Source organism: Apus apus, chromosome 3 (assembly GCF_020740795.1).
Source record: "Apus apus isolate bApuApu2 chromosome 3, bApuApu2.pri.cur, whole genome shotgun sequence".
Lineage (NCBI taxonomy): Eukaryota > Metazoa > Chordata > Aves > Apodiformes > Apodidae > Apus > Apus apus.
In genome coordinates this window covers 73,299,657-73,321,294 of record NC_067284.1, presented here as the reverse complement: position 1 = coordinate 73,321,294, position 21,638 = coordinate 73,299,657, and the positions used below count along the sequence as shown (strand labels likewise).

Below are 21,638 nucleotides of genomic sequence, written 5' to 3'. Positions count from 1 at the left end.
GGTGAAGGTACTTTCCCACCATGAGGAAAAGTGGAGTTTAAGCCTGCTTCACACAGGAATGGAGACAAAACCAGCTTTCCACATTTGCCTGCTGGCATCATGTGAGGAAGCTGAATCTTCCAGCACTGTAGATCACACTGCAGCTAATCTGGGGCTAGGGTTATTTCTGTTTAATGGCAGAACAGGTAACCTTGGATATTCAACCAAATCATCACTGCATTTAGCCATCACAGGAATGGTTTTGACATGACTATTGCTGAAATCTACTGAACTGTTTTTAAACTTCCAGGCAAGGAAGCCATACACAGAAGATAAAATGATTAAAAACACAATTATTCTGAATTAATCCAAAGAACTACACAATGAAAGATTCCGCAAACTACTCACCTCTCCAAAGTCTGAAGTGCTTTCCTGTTTAATTCATCCTGAGTGCCCTTCAGAGTAGCTGTAGGAGAAGATACAATGCCATTTAAGAGTTGAAGTCAATGTTTCAGATTAAATAAACAGTTACACATGCACAGAATATTTCAAACTAGCTGCATAAATACTGTGGAAATCTGGTGCTGCAAGTGTTCACAGCTAGAAAATATGCCATTTTGTTTTTAAAGAGCACAAAAGCACTATTTTAAACTGAACTGTCAATTTAATTTTTCTTAAAGACTCTTCTGACTCCCTTGTCTGAAATGCCAAAGCATTTTTTACTTATATATGCCACTGAAGAGATCTGGAAGGAAAAGGGGACTAGGCTAACTAGATACTAAGAGTATAACAGGCCCTCTGCCAGGTTGGTGTATATGCTAAAAGCAGTAACCAGCAGAATTTTCTGACTCAGATACAGGCTGTTTCCACCACCATCTTCATGTAGGAGGGTGTTGCAGGTTGAACAGGGAACACTAGGAGCCAAATTTTCAGCTCTATGACAAATCCCCTGACAACACACAACCTCCCTTAAGACCACAACAGACTTTTAGGCTACTTCAAGTGTGGCATTTGCCACTAATGCTCTCCTTGGCGCTTCTAATTGCTTGACTGAAGGATCCTGCCCACTATGCTCACTTCGCCATGTGCGAAATAATTCCTAGCCAAAACCACAAAAGGAGAAGAATCAAGTCCTTCTTATGCCAGGATATCACAAGATACCATCATCAAGAGCAAGGGGAATGGAGGAAGGGCTTGGAGAAGCATGGCTTTCTCAGATCCGAAATATTTGGAAAGCTAGCAATAGTTTTCAGAAGTTCATTGGCTGGCTTGTTCTGGTTCTTGGTTTTCAGATTTTGCATAGAAGTTGTTTCTTTTTCTGCCTATCCTGAATTTGAGAGCTGCTGATCAACAGCATAAAGAAATGTTGAGTAGAATCCATCAGCAAACATCCACCTATGAATATACTTGACTTCATACATTATGTCAGTGTAGGCTCCAGAATAGAAAGCAGTAGAACAGCAACTAGTATATACTTAAGAAACAAACCCAGATAAAAATAAAGTATCCTTAAAAGTTATTAAGAGGAGAGTTGTGTTCCTCTACAAGATGTACAAAGGTAACTACTTCCTTTGGATTCTGCAACACTCTAGTGAGTGAAACTCTGAAAGTAATTTATTTTGCCAAAGTAGTTACAGTGATCAGATCTTTTTTATTTCTATATCTTTCAGCAGCTCTTCAAAACAACAGGTTCATTTGGGAGGAACAGGAATCTTCAGGATTTCTCAAATCATTTAGATCACAAAAAATTGCTTATTCCACAAAATCTACTCTAAGTAGTCAAAACTGAACAAAAAAAAAATCAGTTTAAAGAATAAATTTGAAGACATAGGCTTTCATGCAAAATGCAGCATTTATTAGAAGTAGCTGTAAATACTTGGAATAGCCTTAAATTGAGTATTGAGATCCACTGCTAAATATTGCAAAAAGGGTAATAGAGAAAGAAAATGTAGAGAAAAAAATTAAGAGTGAAGATCAATGTGAACACAAAAATGCTTAAAGAGACACTGGAAAGGATATGATCATAGTTATAAACCTTCATCCAGAAAAATACGTCAGATTCTGTTTCTCAAGGAAACTACAAGACTCCTCACGTAAGTTACAGAGCAGTTCTGAAGATGCCACACAATGAGGAAGACTGAAAGAAATTTTACTATTTGCCCCCAAAATAAACATCCAATGGAAAAGCTAGGATAACTTCTAAGTTCCACCTGATAAGACATTTGACTGGTGTTCAGTTTGTAGTCAGAAAGAGTACAAAATATGTCAAGGAAATGAAGTAAGTATTCTACAGCTAGTCAGCTCTGTCTCTGCACTACTGGGAAATAGCATGAGTCCTAATAAGCAATGTCTACATTCTTATATATCATTAATCTGTGCTATCAGTATACAGACTTCTTATAAAATCAACAAGGACCTATAAAAACAGTTTTGAATGCAGTCCCTGATCTGTGCCTGTATACTAAAATTCTAAATGGAAACAAAGATAGAGCACACACTTTTATCTCTGAAACAGTGAGGGTCTGTTAAATCTACATAGATTTCACAGGATATGAGGTGGTGATGTTAGATATGAAGAGCACTTGTATTTCACAATGCATTCTCAAACTGGTCTTTCCTCTTGGCATTTGTTAATGCCATCTCACCTTCCCCTGTCTTCAATGGATTCTTCACCAGACCTAAGGGAGCCAAAGCTGACAATACAGTTTATGTCAAAACTGCAAGTACAAGAGGAAGAGAAAGGTTTGTTGTTGACATTGACCCACTGGGGAACAGATCTGCAGAAAACTGAGCAGAGCAATAGATGGTCATTCTGTACAAACAGGAGATCTGTGTTTCTAAGAGTGAGGCAAAAGTGGCAATGACTTCCTCTGAGGACACATCTTTCAGCTACTTCAGTGAGACTTATTTCAAGAAACATGTAATTAGACATTAAGAACAAGGAAGCTACACAAACTGCTACACAGCATAAGTTTCAGGAAGTCTTATTTCATCCAGGAATAAATCTAATAGTTGTAAAGCGACTTTTTATCAAATGGTCCACAAGTTATTTAAATTGTAATTCAGCAGGATTCTCTCTTCTGTCTCCGCTGTTTAGTAAGTGCTGTTTTGCAGGTCACAAGGAAAGGCTTTAATACAACTTCTCAGGGATTTGGTCACACAGGAGAAAAAAAAATATATATAGAAAAGGAATTATTAAATAAGAAAGCCTAACACTGGATGGAAGGCATCTTGATATAGTGCTGTAAGCTTTACAAGGCAATTGGTCAAACATCTCTGAAACACAGAACTCAGAATTGTCATGGTTGGAGAAGATCTCTAAGAAGACAGAATCCAACTGCCAACCCAGAAAAAACCCACCATGCCCACTACAACATGTACTGAAGTGCTGCATCTACAAGCTTTTTTAATACCTCCAGGGATGATGAATGACTCCACCACCCCCCTGGGCAGCCCATTCCAGTGCTTGACCATTCTTTCAGTATAGAAATTCTTCCTAATATCCCATCTAAACTTCCCCTGGCGCGACTTGAGGCCATTTGCTCTGGTCCTATCATTATTCACTTAGGAGAAGAGGCCAACACTACAGCCTCTTTTCAGGTAGTTGTACAGGGGAACAAGGTCTCCCCTCAGCTTCCTCCAAACTAAGTAATCCCAGTTCCCTCAGCCTCTCCTCAAAGGACTTGTTCTCTAGACCCTTCACACTTAGCCACCATTGAAAATGCTGAGTCACTGGAAGTCAGCTCCAGTGGAAAGTTACAGAAATCACATCTATTCACAGATGTTTGACTATGTGTCTGCATATGTTACTATGAACTGGTATAAACACAATGATAAACAAAATGGACAGTATTAGGCAGGATTACATAGGAGAATTGCTCTCTTCCTTTCAGTATGCTTTATTCCTGCTTCCTCACTATGAAAAGCTATTTTTAAATGATGCTACTGAAAAATGTCTCATTAGTGCAAATTTGACATTTTCTATTGAAATGGTGCTCCATATTCATGATTATCATAAGTATGCTTTTGAAGGACTTGATTAATTTTATTAAAATACAACCTGAAAGATGGATACTCTTCAGATTTCCCCCAAATAACTGAGTGACTGTCCCTACTGACTTAAAGGCTACAGATATGAGCAGAGGGAAGATATTCCACTGTTTCACAATATAAATCAGATGCTAAACTGAAACAAAAACAAAGCAGTTGTTATGAAGACTTGTTTCTTTTACATTAAAAGGGACACCTATTGCAGCATCTGAACTAATCTCTTGAAAACTCAGAGATGACTTCACTTCCAGAAGAAAAGTTTCCAACTCGCATTTTGCTGCACCAAATTATGTTTAAGGTCAGACTACAGCACATGACTCTATACCACCACCCTGCTCTTTAGAAACCACCTTCTTTCCATAACAAATAGCTTGTTATGGGCTAACAGACAATCGTCTAGCTCTGAAAAGGATCTCTGGGATCTTGTAGAGCTTTAGGGACAACTTAAAAAAAATCTAGGAAAAATACCTAAAAAGCTAGGCTGTTAAGCAAACTCAGTGTATAATGAAATGTAAATACATATATATAGGTGAAAGCTCAGATTAGGAAGGACATTTGTTTGCTTGACATGAACTTTCTAGGGGAAACTATTCTGAGGCAGAGAAATTAAGAACTGAAGAGAGCTACAGTGCCTGTTAGACTCCATTTTGGAAAGTAGTTCTCAGAACAGCTGACCAAATATGTCTGTCTAGCACTACTTCCACTACTGAAGAGCACAAGCCACTTCCTCATATACATGCCTTACTGAATTCTGGTGTAACTCGTATCATACCTCCATGACACCATGCAATCATTTTAGCTTTGTTTCAGGCTCATTTGCTGGAAGAAGTTGGTTCATTTCAATGGGACCCATCTGACACACAAGCCATTGCCTGCATGTGGGCAGGACTGCCAGGTGGATTAGGAAACACACTAGCTCAGCCATTATTTAGATGTTAGAAAGACTACTACCTACTATGTTAGAAGAAACAAAGACTTCCCACCTGTCAGCTTGATGAAGATCAGAGCTAGAACTCTCTCAAACACTGGGACTTCGAGCCCTTCTTTCTACCACGCACCAAATCTGCTGGAGCCCATTGTCCAGTCATTTAAAACCCAAGCAAGTAGCATAAAAAACCCCCAACTTCTTGCACTCAGTGGTCTGTGTCTAGTCAACATTCACACGTACCAGTGAGGTAGATATTTTTATCCTGTTTACTTCTAAGCAGAGAAAGAAACGACATCACAGAGAGGCTGAATCTCTGTGGGGAATCAGTATCACGCCAGGAACTGAAGTCAGGCATTTCTGACTCCAGTTCTTGGACTGTATTTCTTTACATGATTTATGAGTGGGTGACAAAAATATTAAAATAGATGGAAAATCTGACTTTTTGTTGTGTAAATAAGCAAAAGAAATGAATTAAAAATATCCAAGTAAAGCCCCCCCAGCACTGTTGGCTACAGAGTATCACCTCCTAAGTAATTATTCACATTTCTTCCTTTACCTAAAAACTTCACTTTTATTTCCATAGAAGACAGTTCTCTGAGCAAGTGAACAGTCCCCATTTGTCTTGCAATCTGATTTTTTTCCGTATCCAGTGAGCACTAAAAACAGAGTTTCTAATAAATATCCACTGCTTGCACCGAAGACCGCACAGATGTTTTCTGTACAACATACTTGACAAACAGGGTAACTCACCATCAGTAGCCTGAAGACTGTATGTCAGACCCAGTGCCAGGTAACCCTTTGCTAGGAACTCTCCAGCATCCTCACCCAGGTCTATCACCATTTTAGCAAAGTTTTCTCCTTCTTCCAGCTGCAAAAGAGACAGGCTGAGACTTACATGCATGTCCTCTGTACTTGCTTCAATAAGATGATCCCATTAAACTTACCTGTAAGAGTTCTGAGAGCCATTCAGTGATCACAGTAAACAGTGCAGAAAGGAAAACGCAGAAGGTCAGATTAGCAGACCTTGGTGCACATGGTACTGTTTTGAGAAAAGTTTGGGCTTTTTTTTAAGCATCCATCCTAAACTATTTCCAGATGATTATGGTTAATGAAGGACACAATCTAATTTTTACAATTCCCTTCAGACATGCTTCAATCATGAAACCTTAAATACAAAGGTTGGACCAACTGACTGCTTATACACTATTCTAGCATACATTGAAAGGTCTAACAAGCTTCTGCCTTCAAAAGGAGGCCCTCTAGTTTTGCTGTACAATGTTTTTAAACCTTAGCAAATTTTACTTCCTTTTAAAATGTTAGAAGAGTAAACCAAGAAAGTACTTCACTGCAAGTTGAGTTCAGCACTGCTTGAAATTCTGCTGCCACAAGAAACTTTTATTACATTAAAACTGACTTTCTGGGATGGGGTTGTTGAATTTTAAGGAAATTTTGTTTGAAATCCAACTGTTTTAGACGCAAGTACTGCAGATGTAACGGAAATGCACTCTTTTAATACTCAGCTTTGTCAGGATTCAGCATCTTCATGTTCCTTAACATCTAAAAGGAGTCACCTGTAATGAATTGGAATCAAAGCATACCAGCAGACCAGAAACTGCCCTTCTGCAGTGATCTGTTAATATGCTACCTAAGAAACCTGACTTGAGATAGTGTCCTGTCAACGGACTTCCTTGTTACATCACTTGAAGACATACAGGTGACAACATTAACCAACAGCTTCATGAACAAGGGAGTCCCTGGTATTAGATGATATCATACTTAACAAAAAACTATATGCCCTTGGAGCATACCTGGGGCTACTGACTAAACTGCAAGGACTGTCTTCAACAATATAATCTAAAGTCTGCTGAAAACACTGGAAATAGTCGTACTGACTTCAATGAAGCTCAGATGAGACCCTTTAAATTCTGATCCCATCAGAAGGATTAAGGTTTGTTCCAGGAGATGTCTTAATCCCAGCAGTCAGTAGCCCTACTGACTTCTCTGCCACATACTGCAGTGTGTTCTGGAGCAGAGCCTAGGACAATGGAAGAAGAAAATGTCCCATGACTTGCCACACAGAAAAAAAAAAAAAAATAGCCCAACAGCAAAAAAATCTTCCCCCTGAAACAATAACTGAATTCTTCAGCTCTCAGGAACTTTTATGTAAGACATGAAAGCTCTGTAGCCAGAAAATAAATTATACACCTCTTTTGCCACCATAAGTGGCTATAATTCCCACTCTCTTTCTTCATTGTTTCTCCTCTTCTCCCCACACACACTTTTGTCCAAGAAGTCTCCATTAGATGAAGAAAAGAGCAATACAAAGAATTCTAATGTCTACTGAACAAGACTAGGGGTGTGTAGAGTGTATGAAAAAAGAGATCAAATGAAAGGTTTGGAGTTGAAATGGAGACATTTAAAATGGAAGGGATTTTGCTCCATTGTTTCTCTGAATGGTCACCTGATGGTGTTTCAAGTCTCTGATGGCCTATGCTGCATAAATCAGCAGCACACCATTCAGCTTTCTTGCCTCCCAGTTATCCAGGGCCACCTGTGAGTGTCAGATTAATCTACTGTATGAATAATTAAAAACATAACTTTACAGAATGGCTAAAAGAGCACTTCTAGCACAAACATTCTTGTAAACATTTATTCATGTGAACAGTAAAGGCACTCTGACCAGCCACAAAGATTCTCCTGAATGCAAACGGGTAGGCTGAATACTGCTTTGAAAATAAGTAGCCTTGCAAACTCCAGCGCAGCTCGTTCTGTTTATGAGTGCATTTACTTCTCCTTCTTACAGCACTCAGCCTCTTCCCCTGCCAGCCCTGCTGTGGCTGCCATCTGCCCCCTCTTCTCCCATTCTCCTGCTCTTCATTCAGGGCAAGTGTAAAAAGCCAAACCTTTCACTCCCATCACCCACTGTGAGGTTTCAACTCTCCCATGTAAACTTCTCTTACTGGATTGTAGTCTGGAAGTAAACTCCCTCTCCATACACCCAAGGGAGGGACCAGTAGCAAGTCTGAGCTGTGATCTGCCACTAAAGCTGTGTCCATGGGCGTCCTAAAGCATTTAAGATGTCTCCACTCTGTGCTGTAGTGATTCCCACTGGATACAAGCCATTCCCAGCTGCAAACAGCTCCTGCAGGCTGCCACATGACTTGAGGCAGCAGGAGCTGCTTCCCCTTTCTCCTCCCCCTATGTGGTACTGGGTATGTGAAGTCTCATCCTGTGGGACTCCCAGAAGCTGTGAGCTTCTGGTACACAGAAGTGAGCTAAGTGGCAGAAAGCTTATCAGGAGAATGAAGATGTCCATTCCTACTCTTAACTGCATAGCCAGGGACCAGCATCAATATAAAAGGAAACTAAATGGTTCTTTCACTTCGGAGGGGAACTCGAATGTTAAGGTGACACAACATTGCATTGGAAGGGCAAGGAATGTGGAGCAAAACTTCTGGTTGCAACTTACAGGCCCTTGCTAGTAAGCTCTAAGCCACAGGAGGCCACATGTCTTCCCCCACAGTGAGCATGGCACAGCATCGGCTTTGATGAGGAAATGTACAGCGTACTGCTGTTACCTGGTCACTAGCCATGCCAGCTCCCACCACCACAGAAAAGGTATTTCTTTGGGCATTGAGAGTGCTTGAATTCAGTTTCCTTAAAATAATAACTTGTTATTCTCTCAGAAGATATACCTCTGATTTGACTCTTACTTTTCCTCTATTCTTCTGCATACTTTGCACTGAAGAGCTGGTGGAGAGAAGGGCAGCACCACAGGCTGCAAGGAGAGGTTCCCTGCCTCCAAGACCTCCATGGAAGAAAGCTCAGAAAGCAGGTGTGGAGGAAAAATAATCTAAAAGGAACTGCTGTATAAATTGTTGGGAGGCACCTGGAAGCACTAGCTAAGCCACCTCTCCACCACACCATAAACAAGCACGCACCTGGAGAGAGACAGGCTGCCAAATTGTGATCTGACACTGATAAGATTGTAATACCACGGGGTTGAGGGGTTTTGTCCCCTTCCACTCCTTCCATCATCTCTGATGGAAAAGGAACAGTTGTTAGCTTCGTAACCCTGAGGGATGTTTTCCCTGAAACAGAGAGTGGCTGCTCCAGCCACCCCTGTTATTTGACTGCAGGTTTTGGAGGGTGCTCGAGTCAAGCCCAGGGACATACTGACAAGGGAGCAGGGAACAGCAGGTGCTGTCCTCTGACTTATGGCCACCCAGCTGGCTCCCAACTGCCAGCCAGCTTGTTTTCAGAAAAGCTCAAGCCCTACCTCACTGAATCAACACCCTCCAGGACTGTAAGTGGGAGCTGCAGTTCTCACCAGCATGAATTTACAACAAGCAAACTGATCATGTACAGCAGCATGGAAATGGCAACTTACTGCACAGAAAAAGAGGAGTGCACAAGGGAGGAGGCAGGAAACACATCAAGTGACACTGGACTTAGGACAGCAGACAAGGTTAATGAAGCAGGGGAGTTTAGACACCAGTGAGACTGAGTGATACTCAAGCACATCAGAGACTCAAATTCTACAGAAATAGTATCTACACAAAATTATGCATGACATTAATTGGCTGGATTGATCTCTTCTAATAATTTTCATTATACTGGGTTGTAGGTATAGAGACTAATTCAAAGAGGAGAAAAAAATTAAATATTGGGAAAAGAGAATGAGAAGAGAAAAAAAATGTATGGGAAAAAAGTGGCCAATAAGGCATAGTAAGGGAAAGGTTTTGTCCCACAGCTGTTTACAGCATACAAAATTAATCATGTTACCTATATCAGGAAAAAAATCCTGTGTTTTCTACCATTGTCTAGTCAGCTTTTTCTGCACGTGTCATCAGTGCTAAGATCACCAACTTACTCTGCATGTAAGCTCAGCCCCACCATGTAGGAAAATTTGGGCCTCTCCTCCACCCTAGCAAGAGTGGTTTGTTCACAAGGAGATGTCTAGAAGACAAAATTCTTCGTCATTTTTGTGTCTAAAACCCTTGGGACTGCCCCAGTAACAGTAGCTGTGAGGTAAATACGAATGTCTTAAAAGATGGAAGAAATCTCTTGTAGCTCTTTACCATTCACTGCTTTCCCAGTAGTCTCTTGACCTAGCGATGTCAGCCCTTTAGACCACCTGCTCAGCAAGCAGAATAACTCCAATAATGAGACTAGATTTGATCTTTCAATAGAATTCACACTGCAGAACAAAATAAGCATTTCCATGCCACTTCAGGGCTCCTAGGTGACTGGGTACAAGCACATGCACAGCATTTATTATCTATAGTGACAGGGTCAACAACGGACAGGAGGAGAGAGAAAACCTCTTGGATTACTGTGAAAGTAATGAATGATAATCTGTTACCTCAGAAGCATGCAGCTCTAAATCTTCATCCTGCAAGCACTGCCCCACCCCTGATGCACTATTCTCATGGTATGTCATACTCACTTTTTATGACTCCATGCATGGTCTGGCCTGGCCCAACCTCACTTTTTTCTCCCTTTCCCTTAGTAATGCCATGATCTTGGTCTTCCCAGAAAAGTGCTGGAGCAGAGCACTTCACTGTGCACACTAGGATTGGTGAGTGAACAGAAATGAGGGAAATGTCTGAGAGCCACTGCACCACCTTGCACAGCAGCTTTTGCCATAGGGTGAAGCCTCTCCAAAAGCTCATACCAGCTGATAAATACCAGCATCATTTCATTCGACACAAGTTTAACACAACAACATTATTTTTGTGATATCAACTGTGGGGCAATGAAAACGGTGAGAAAGTGCCTCGTGTCTCCCTATTCTCTGTTAGACTAGAGTCCTGGAAGATTCAAGCCTATCCTAGAACTACAGTCCATTTTTCTCTGTGAGTATTTACAAAGTTTTCGATGTGCCTTCATTGAAATCAGTGGAGTAAAAGGCACAAGAAAGCATCATAGTAACCCAAAATGCCTTTATATAAGGCTCCTAAAATAGAGAAATTCAGTATTTAACACTTGTCTGTAGGCAGAAGTTCTGGTTTTAGTAGTTTCACAACACCTGCCATTACAGGGTCCTGGAGAAATTAACAGTAATGTACTATTAAAATATTAAAAAGAACAACTCACACTGCAACGCAAAGTCCCTGCCAAAATAGGCAAGAGAGCATTCAGCTGAGGCCGTGCCAGGGAAAGCTGAGTGAAAAAGGAAATTGCAGCAAACTTTTTAGTAAGTGGAACTCTGAAATTATAGTGGACCCAGACAGGATATCCTCAATATGCACATATTCTACTGTAAGCTGCATCAACTTTCCAATGAAAATTTAAAACAATACTCTGAACTTCAAGAGTAATAAATTCATAGTGCATTCTAGAAAGCTTAAAGACAGCTGGCTAAACAGTTCCAGGCTTTGTGTTCACTTGCTAGTTAGTTCAGCAAACTGTTGTGCTGAAACCACAGCAAACTGTAAGGCTAGGCAGCACAATGCCTCAAAATTAATTCTGAGCTCACTACAAAGACATTTAAGACACCTGTGTTATGGGCTAGATACAGTATAAAAGTTTCAACTTTACTGAAAAAGGTAACAAAAACATTGCTTCTATCACTCAGTTGTTTACTGCAGGCCCAGTCCTGAAACTAGTGGTTCATGCGGCAGATCATCTGCTGATGTAAGTCAGCATGGTGCCAGTAATATGTCTGTGGAGCAGTGCCAACTTACATCAGCTAATAATCTGGTCATACTGTCACAACAGAAGCTAGGGGCATTTAGTTCTTTTCCACATCAGGCTCTGTTATATATTGATTTGCATGGCACAGTATGAACATATGCATGTTTTTTACTTTGATTTGTTCTGCATTGAGAGATTATTTCATAGACAAAATCTGAGCATCCTCAATGTTGTAAATCACTATGGTACAGTTCAATTATTTTTTCTGTTTTCCCTGGTTCTTAAAGTCAGCTGAGACACCATGTACAAACCCAGCAAAACAAGTTAAATGACCACTAGATTAATCAGGAAAAACACTGTTCTGTGCTCCTCACAGCACTCTGAAATTATCCAGCTGCATAAATGGTTTTGGGTTTGTTTATTGCTAGCAACTGGAGTAGGCCTACAGTACTGCTTGTCCATGGACCACAGAGTACAATACTGTACCAGAAGCACATAGCACATAGATGCAGAATATATACATTAGCTATTTCATTTGGATAAATGGTGATCTTATTTCACCCTTTTCCTGCCTAGCCAGAAATTAAGTACATAGATGTATTTCCTAATTGATAAATTAATCATATTTTATTTGTTCTGAAAAGCAATATATATTTGAGTATTTGTAGCTGTTAATATTTGTCTGTTAAGACTGTTCCCATGCCACATCTATCCGCCCTTCTATTTATACTGGCATTGATCAGCTTGTTCACTTCCAGTTTAAATGACTCAATTCTGATTTGATTGCCGTGTAATTTAAATGCAAATAATTACTGTAAGGATGACATTTAGAAAAACAGCTAAGCAGGAAGGTCTTTATTAGGCACAGGAGTTTGCCCATAATATCAGAAGCATCCCTTTAACTATGAGATGTAGGAACCTATCATTTCAGTTCTTTTAAAAGATGCTCCAATTTCATTCGGACTCCCCTTAATTAAAACTCTTCTACACCATCATCAGGTTTGGTAGAGCATAGGTCATAGAGTGAAAGTACAAGGGGGAGGAGTATTTTTAATTTGGTTTTAGTTCATAGAGTTGTACTCTAGATAACTGCAGTAAAATTACTCTCTTGTGAAATCAGGTTTGTATCTCATACTGCACCCCAGTTCTGAGCCTGAAAAACACTGAAGTGTTTCACACAATGAAAAAGCAGTAGGTATAGGAAAAAACACTCTTATTTTGCAATAAACAAAACCATTTTCCCCTTCTTTCCCCTATGTTTTAGGGTTAGACTGTTGCTTTAGCAGCTCTGTCATGTATAGTAACTGGACATACTGGACTGCCTGAGGACAGAGTTGTGACTGAATTAGTCTCACCTTTTCTAAGCGTCTCTATAACAAGGCATTCTTTATACGCTAGCTGTGCTAGCAGATCCAAAGAGATGTTGGGAAAAGCACCAATGAGAAGGACAAATTCTACCTCTGCCCGTTTCCTGACATAGAAGCATCTGGGCTCATAATTGGACATTCAAGTCCTTATCCATGACAATCTTTAAATTTGGAGTTTAGTCCTCAATTGTGAGAGCTACACAAACACCAAGGTAGCCCATGAAAGAAAAGGGATTCTATGACATTTCTTTTCTCACAGTACTGAAATATTTTTCTTTCATCTCAACACACTTCAGTGTTTGGTAGAGTGCCTCTTCACTACCCCTGCTAAACACAAAAACATCCCAGGTTTCTTGATTTTAGCATAGAGTCTCACAAGGTGCATTCAGTGTATTTCAGTTTTGTCCAATGGCTAGGCATGGTAGAGGTCACATTTAGCAAGTATCAAGAAATGACAGCTTTACTGAAGTCAGTGTTTAGAAGTGGTCAAAGTCAGAGCACATCTGAATGGAACATTTTGCAATTTGCCTTGCCACCTTCTCTTAGGATCCTGGACTTCACTACCTCCTAGTCATTGCAGTCAAGGCTTCCCCCAAACTTCGTATTTCCAGATATTCTTCCTTGTTTTTAAGTATTGGGTCCAATAGAGTGTCTCCCCTCACCAGATTCCTGGCTCTAGTGCCCAGAAAACCCTTGCTAGTTTCATGGGATTCATGTCCACAGAGCAAGAAGGCAGAAGATTAAAAGATTTATCTGTATTATGGAGATTCCAAGTTTGCCTCCTATAGTAAAATTCAGGCTCCTAGACAAAAACTAGACTGATCTCTGAGAAAGATTTTCCTCACATTTAAAACAACTGTTCTGCTGGGTTTAATTTTATTTTTTTCCTTCTGTCAGTCACTGAGACAGCAGAACTGCCAGGGCAAACTGTAAGGGTCTTTCAGTTCCCCACTATGTCTCCAAGTGAATGCAGGAATTTATCCCATGAAGCTCCTCTAGCTTCAGGCCCTACAGAGTAAAAATTATCAATATATTTGCTGATGTTTTAGACTAATGACAAGATGACCTGGCTTTGAAAACTTCATCAGAGATACTAATAAGAGTGTTCAACACAGTTGTAATGCCTGACATTCATATTGTTTTAACATATCTGAGAATCAGGAAAAACATTATGTGCTTTATTAAAAAAATAATAATATTCATAGTAACTGTTATTTTATATTACTGAATGACCTTTAGACCTAAACATTTATATACTGAGCTAAGGGTAAAAGAGGGTTTAATTGCTCTATATAGAGAATATTGGTAGGTTGGGTAGTTCAGCAAGGAATCCCTCAAGGCCCTCAGACCTAAAACACTTTTCCTAGATTAAGATACTTTACGTTTTTGCTGACTTGCATGTGAGTTTAACCATTACAGACTGAACAGTATATTTCATTCAAAACCATACATAACGGGATCTTCCTTGCTGAAAGTGGGGTAAATTGATACAGCTCAGTTAAGTTCAGCTGAATGCCAACTTTCAGCAGATCAGGATGTAGAGGACAGGGAGGCAGGAAGAAGGTGCACACAACAGCAAACCTAGCCACTACAGTAACCTTTAATCAAAATCTGGGTAGATTTTTCTAGTATTTTCTTTCATGCTTTCTTGCATCTTTGTTTTACTTAGATTACCAATTATAATCCTTCACTGACTGCAGGGACACCTCGTGGTGAAGACAGGTGAAAACAGCAGGCTGCAATTCTATTAATTAAACCAAGCAGCAAAATACTGACAGATGTTTCTGTCGGAATTTCACAGGCACATACTTCCACTCCCACTCTGCTTCTGGAGCATACACTAACACATCCAGAAGCAGAGAAAACACTGACAAATCAACCTAAAGAACAAAGGACTGAGTTGTCCAGCAGATGTGAGCTGTCTAACAGTCCACTTAATTATAACTTTTGTCTTCCAGGGGCTACAAGAGTTGACATTTCAACTTGACGCTCACTTGAAGCAGCAGTCCCCAGAAAGGCTGTTATGGCTTTCCCCTCTCCTCTGTTTAATGTGCCAGCAAAACACATTTTAGTGACTCACCACAAAATTTCTTGATGGGATTTTATTTTATTAAACCGTGCATTTATGATTTTTAACAGGGATCCCCCTTCTCTGCACTGCAACTACACTGTAGCACTGTCACTGCAGCACCTGATCCATTACACAGTAAGAATTGCATCAGCTTGCTTACCCAGTGCAGGGACCCAATGCAGACCTTGGCAGCCAGAAGAGGAACGGTGGGATCTGTAGGTCGCAGCTTAGCACACTCTTTGAGCACTGACACAGCATATGCTGACTGGAGGAGGAGGAGGGGGAGAGAGAAGGAGGAAATAAAAAGGATGATTAGACAATGCTGTTAAAGAGTCTGAGCAAGATATTTCAGTGAAATCTACAAAGTAGTGCTGGGAAATAAAGAATCACATGTCAGCAACAAGTTAGCAACTTTATTCCCACCTCCACACATGCAGACACATGGGTGTGCACCTGCACATGCAAACACACGCTCTTCCCATGCTCTGAGGAAACATGCCAAAGAGCCAGCCCTGGCTGTGCACTTTACAATAAACAGTTTTCCTTGGCCATAAACACACTGATTTTTTTAACTCTGCCCTCCCAATTCACAAGAATTTGGCCGTAGTTTTCCATGCACACAACCATCTTCCAGTAACCCAGAAAAGATCATAAAGAGCTTATCCTCCAGTACGTTAACATTTTAGGCCAACTCTTCTTAGAGAGAGGTTTGTGCAGCTAAAGTAACTGGCTCTGTAGATTTTTTTCCTGTCTTTTCCAGTTTCAGAACGTACAAGAATACAGCTGGGATCCCACCATGCAAATGGCAGAGCAGGCAACTGCAAAGCAATACACTGGTAGTCCAAGTAGCATGCAGTAGAAAGAAAGCTCATAAAACTCTTGCTGTGTTGCTGGTGTTAGGTTACCATTAAGGAATGACGTTTACTAAGTTAGCAGTTACATAGGCCCTTTTGGTTCAATGTGCTTCACAAACATTGAGTTTTACAGCTTATTCTCAAGGCTGCCATATTTGAGGTTTAAAGCAGAAAGCTCTGGTCTGAGATGATGGTGAGAAGGTCTGATTAGCTGATGTGGAGGTGGCAGAAATTGCCTTGTCATAGTCTCCTAGCCCATCCTAGCTGGACTACAGTTTCTTTCACATTTTTAACCCTCCCCACTTTGGATCCCCCCAAATTCTGGTCATCCTTAAGCTCAAGATGAAGTTTCTTCTCCCAGACTTTCTCCTTACATACCCTACTACTTCCAAACTCTTCCACACAGTCACAAGACACACACACAGGCCTCTGTCACTCAGTGTTCTCTCTCAGAAGCACATTAAATAGTCATAGCCTTTCCATATTAAAGGAGAGCAGCAACATAATCTTGCATAATCAAACTGCTATTCCTATCAAGTCCTGGCCATCTCCTCCTGACCCTGACCTCCAGGGGCTCTCCCCCACCAGAACTCTGATCAGCCCAGGCGCCTGGGTCTGGTGCCTGCTCCAAACCCCTGCAGCCCCACATTGCAGCTTCATGTTCCCACCAGCCATCAGCACCTCCCCTCTCACTGCACCAAAGTGCCTGCCACCTCCTTTTGCCACAGAACTGAAGGTCCCCTTTTTGCTGTGGGATTCAGAAGCCTGGATAGGAATTTGCTTGGAAGGAGCCTGGGAAAAAGGGGAAAAAGAGATGTACAGCAGCCCTGCCCATGCATAGGCAAAGATGGATTTTATAGCCAAAGATAAGAAAGCTCCACAGCAGCTGAGAGAAAACTCTCCTGCTTGAAATCCTTGGGTACCTGCTGTGTGGTGTGAAGAGGAGAACAGCATGCCCTAGTTCTTCAGGCCACTCCCACCTACCTACAGCATCAGGTATCATCCATACAAGTAAGGAAGTATTTGCTCTTTCACAATTCCAAATGCACAACTTGCCTAAAGCCAGAAGGAAGCTTGTCTCAGAGCAAAGATGGGAATCAATAAACTTCATCCTAGAGCTTAAACCATTACCTTACCCCTCTCAGAAACAAAGACTTGGGTAATTCAACCCTGAGGTACAGGAAGGAACACATCACTGTGCTCTGCTGTCACAGGGTGACTAGAATCCTGCAGAATGAACCTCCCTGACACCTATTTGTTCAGAGGCAGTGTGTTAGGTTTTAATGGCATCTCATTCCTCTCTCTCACAGAAGGCTACCTGCACTACAGGCAGCTGGTATTCCCAATATCACAGCTGGAAATGCTGGAAATGCAAGCGTAACCCCTTAAGGGTCCTAGTCTGACACATAATTGTCCTGCCCTTCTGCCTATATTTCAGCCCCATGGGTGTTCCCAGACAAGAGAAACCCAAAGAGTAGAGCAGGACACCATGCACCTTGCCGGTTGGTATATCTGCAGCTGAACCCACTCCCTCCCCCCACAACTCTTGTCACCTCACCATGCAAGAGTGAACTGAACAGGCCAGGTATGTAAGAGACTGTACACTGTCCAGTGCCAGCAGTTTCAGAGACAGGTACAAACCAAACCTCCTGGTGGTTTCTCAGATCCCCACTGGCAGTGCAACTGCAAGGAAAGCAGGAGGCACCTGGCAGCTGGTGAGAGCCTTCCCATCGGCCAGCACAGCCAGCACTAGCACACACCAGAGCAGTGAGAGGTCTGTTCTAATTTGAGCCACAACTGCAAGACCTTCCAGGGTCTACACATACACCAGAGGAGAACTGACACAACCCAGCTCCCTGCCAGCTCCCCCTGAACTCTGATCCTTCCCCGCCCACAGCCTGTCCATTGAGTAAGGCTGGCTCTCAGGACACAAGTCAGCCCTTCAGCCTCTGCTAGCTTAAAACCACAGAATCTGTTCAGAAAGCAACTGCAAAACAGTGACTACTAAATACCACACAATGCAGAAAATCCCACCCTGTGCCTATGCCCAAACACATCACGCATGGAGTCACTTTATCATTTGCACTCAGGAGCTCCTGAACATTCATTTACAGAGAGCCACAGTTTCCACACTGCTTCTAAAACATTCACAAAGTTATGTCACTTTAAAGAAATCTGTAACATTTGCAATTAAAGATATAGAGCAGAAGTGATTTTAGAAACAGAGTAACATGAAGCCTTTCTCCCTAGCTGCATTTTAAAAATTCAAGAGGTCTGTATAATTCCACCTTAAAAATTTTACTTAGCAGAAATTATATATAGATGATGAAAATGTTACCAAGGAATGATGGTAAGAAAGAACACCCCACTCTGGCACTGACCCTACTTAGTGGAAACTGGCATGGTGTATAACATCAAGGTGTTTTAAACATACCAACTATTGATATTAACATGCAAGGAACAAATATAATCCATTCGATATTGAATACAGATGTCACTGGTTTGTAAAAATATTTAATATGAAACAGTGTTTGTGTAATACTGAAATAATCTGATAATTAAAATGTACATATTATTTCACTTAGAGTGGGTGGACCAGGCAGCCAAGCACATTGTTTGTGAGATTCACTGCGAGGCAAAAATAATTAGATTAATTGGTGAGGCATGTTTTGAGAAGAGGAGAGCTTGCACTCCAAGTGAGTGCATGCTTCCTACTCATAATTCTGAGCTTCAGAGGGGCTCAAATAAAAACTGAAGCCGGGGTTTAAGTTCTTTCTGTTTAGCTTGCTAATTGATGGATTATAACAACTGTACTGGAACCAGTTCCTAAGGATTTCAGAAAACTAGGGATTTGCTTCTGGGTATCATTTGGCCTCTCTCTGGGAAAAAGGCTTTTAAGCCCCTCAAACACATACAAACCCGTTAAAAAGACATGGTTTAAAGAAATGGCAAGCCTGCCAACAGCTGCCTCATGGGAGTTCTAACTTTGTTTATGGGAGGTCTAATTGGGAGTTCTCAGCCTTGGAATAGTCATCAGGTTTAAGGAGATTCATGACTGTCCTCTCTTCGTTACGACCAAAGCACAAAGCTCAAATCAGGTTATGGAGTGAAAACATTGCTTTAATGGGAATGTTCTGGCATTCAAAAAAAAAAAAAAAAAAAAAAGTGAACTGTGTAAGGGACTTAAGAAATTCAGTTACCCCAGTTGAACATCTCCATCTTTCACTTACCAACACATTTGTGATTTTGCAATGGAGATGGGGGAAGGATATGGTACTACTGTTTCACATGTAAATCCAGTATCTAGAGGAAGCTGGTTTTCTCTGGCAATTTTTTCCTCATCTAATCTTCCTGCATATAGTATTTTTAATTCTGCAGACATCACAAAGATGATCCACAATACTTTATGAAAAAAAATTTAGGCAAGGCACTTTCTGGGAGGTTGCAAGCAATACTGATAAATGGCTACTTTTGAGATGGTCTTCTGAAAGTGCTCTGTGTACCACATCCAATGAAAGTGAGGGGAGGTGGGGGGGAAGCATCTCTCTATCTGCACCGAGAAATCACAAGAAAGCAATGGGGAGAAGGAGGAGGGAGAGGACAGTTCTCTCCTTAAGTCATTACAGCAGCCATGGTTTTGAATCCTGTAAGGGAGTAAAATGTAAGGAAAAACTTCTGCCCAAATATGAGACACAACTCCCATTTCCCACTTGCTAATTATATAATGAAGCATGCAGGCATACTCCTCAACGATGCTTGCACATGAGCAGTGCAGAATGAAGAACAGTCAGCACTTAATTATCTTTCTTACTTTTCTGAAAGGCTTAAGAGATCTTTGCATCAGTTATGGTAAATGCATAAACACTGCCTGAATGCTAGTTTTCCTAGCTCACTCCAACACAATTTTCATTCTTTCCCCTCCTCTTCTCTCCCACCATACCAAAATAACAAAAGAATGTCAGAGATTCATTTCATAATTAGAAGATAAAGAAACCACAAATGTAAGTAAAAGGAAGAAGAATTTTCAGACAGTAAATCATGCCATGCAGACTTGACACACCATACACAGTTGCTCTTCTCTTGCAAAGGTTCCAAAAACCCTTCTACTTATTTTCTTCTTTGGTAATACAGCCAGAGGGAAAATGTTTCTCAAAGTGGTGGTTTTGGTAGACAGCCTTATTCCCAATTCACCTGGCAGTTCAGTAGAGAGATGAATCTCCACAACTAGTCCTGATTTAATTTCTAGTGTCAGCTGTCTGATTTTAAAAAGTGTACTCTTTCAAAGGGAGTGTGGGGGAGGGGAGGAAAATCTTTCATCATTATGCAAGAATTAGTATTCCTGTATCTTGGGATTCACAGCTATCCAGCTATAAGTGACCTTCAAACAACACAGGAAGATGACACAGTGAGCGAGCAATTGAGAACTCAGAAATTGGTTGTTTTGGCGTTAGCTTTCCACTGAATTTCTTGATTTCTGCAAATCTCCCAGCATGCACATTATTCCCTGAAGACATTTACTTTTCACAACACAGGGACCAGTTCTCCTCCTCCTCTTTTACCCTGTGTTTAGCAAATTAGAGCATTGGATTTAAGCAGCTTGAAATAATTCACTTCTTTTAAAAGTACCTCCTAAATTCTAAGATCTATAAGCACAAATTTGTCCTTGCTAATGTGACAAACATCCCACTTCACACTTCCTGTCAAGAAAAGACAGCTAAGCCTGTAGACAATTATACAGCCCACCTAGGTATTCTGCTTGACAGCCAGGCATCTTTGGAAATTTCCATTTTTTTGTACTATCTACAGCACACAGACACTCTCCCTTCTAATCTTTCTTTTGCACCAAGGGAAACCAAACTATTGCATATTCCCTAGATAGCCAACCTTTGTAGCAGGATCTTTAACCAATGAATGTTCAATATTTTAACTTTCATTCCCCAGCAATGCTATTTAAGGAGCCATCAGAGGCCTCTGCTGCTCCCAAGGTTCCTGCCTGCAATGCAAAGAGAAATGTACTTTTTTTTTTTTATGCCAGTTGCCTAGTAACCAGCCTAAGCTTTTGTAAGGAAACCAAAAGCAGGAACAGCCTAAATAATAAAATTTGTCTGCTGTTGCTGCGGAATTATGTATCAAATATATTTATAACTTTCCTTCTAACCTTCTGGAAAGCTGTATGTTGGCAGTACAAGCATGGCTGAGTCAAACTTGAAGCTCCTCAAAACTGTTAAGAGACATCTGCTTCTGCTTCACTGCTTAAATAAGGGGAAGCATTTATTTTTTTGGGTGCAACACAGATATGAGCAGCTCAGACATTCGGTTGTCGTTATTTGGCTATGACCAGTATTTATCAGCAACTTGTAAAGGGCTGCAAAATCACAGTATGTCTGTGTAAGACTGGTTTCAAAACCCTAAAAATGCTGCCAGCACAAGCCCTGGGCAGGGTTGTGCAGTATCTCCAACTGCTGAGAAGCCAAGGGGAGCACAGTGGCACTGCAAGACTGGTTCTGGGAAGAGCTGGATCCAGCACCCCCAGAAAAACAGCTGAATGACAGATGCCAAGAAGGACAGGATTATTTCCCTTTGTATAACACCTGACACCTCCTAAGCATTATGCTATTAAGAAAACCATTCTGGCAGGCAAGCATGACTCTCCCTCTTTGCGTTGAAAATATACAAACATGGGATAAGAGCAGAGAGGAGCATTTTGTGTAGTTGAAAGCAGCTTTAACTGCCTGGTTTTTCAAGGAACC

General features: G+C 41.0%; 1 protein-coding gene across 3 annotated transcripts in view; it reads right to left on the bottom strand.

The window, feature by feature from the left end:
- TTC7A (tetratricopeptide repeat domain 7A) overlaps positions 1–21,638 on the bottom strand; it is a 177,603-nt gene that overhangs the window by 102,299 nt on the left and 53,666 nt on the right. For all 3 annotated transcript variants that reach the window (XM_051616042.1, XM_051616041.1, XM_051616043.1), the window contains 3 exons: positions 15,195–15,299; positions 5,708–5,825; positions 388–445 (listed from right to left, as the gene is read on the bottom strand). In XM_051616042.1, the coding sequence (XP_051472002.1) occupies positions 388–445; positions 5,708–5,825; positions 15,195–15,299 (281 nt within the window). The remainder of the gene's footprint in view (positions 1–387; positions 446–5,707; positions 5,826–15,194; positions 15,300–21,638) is intronic.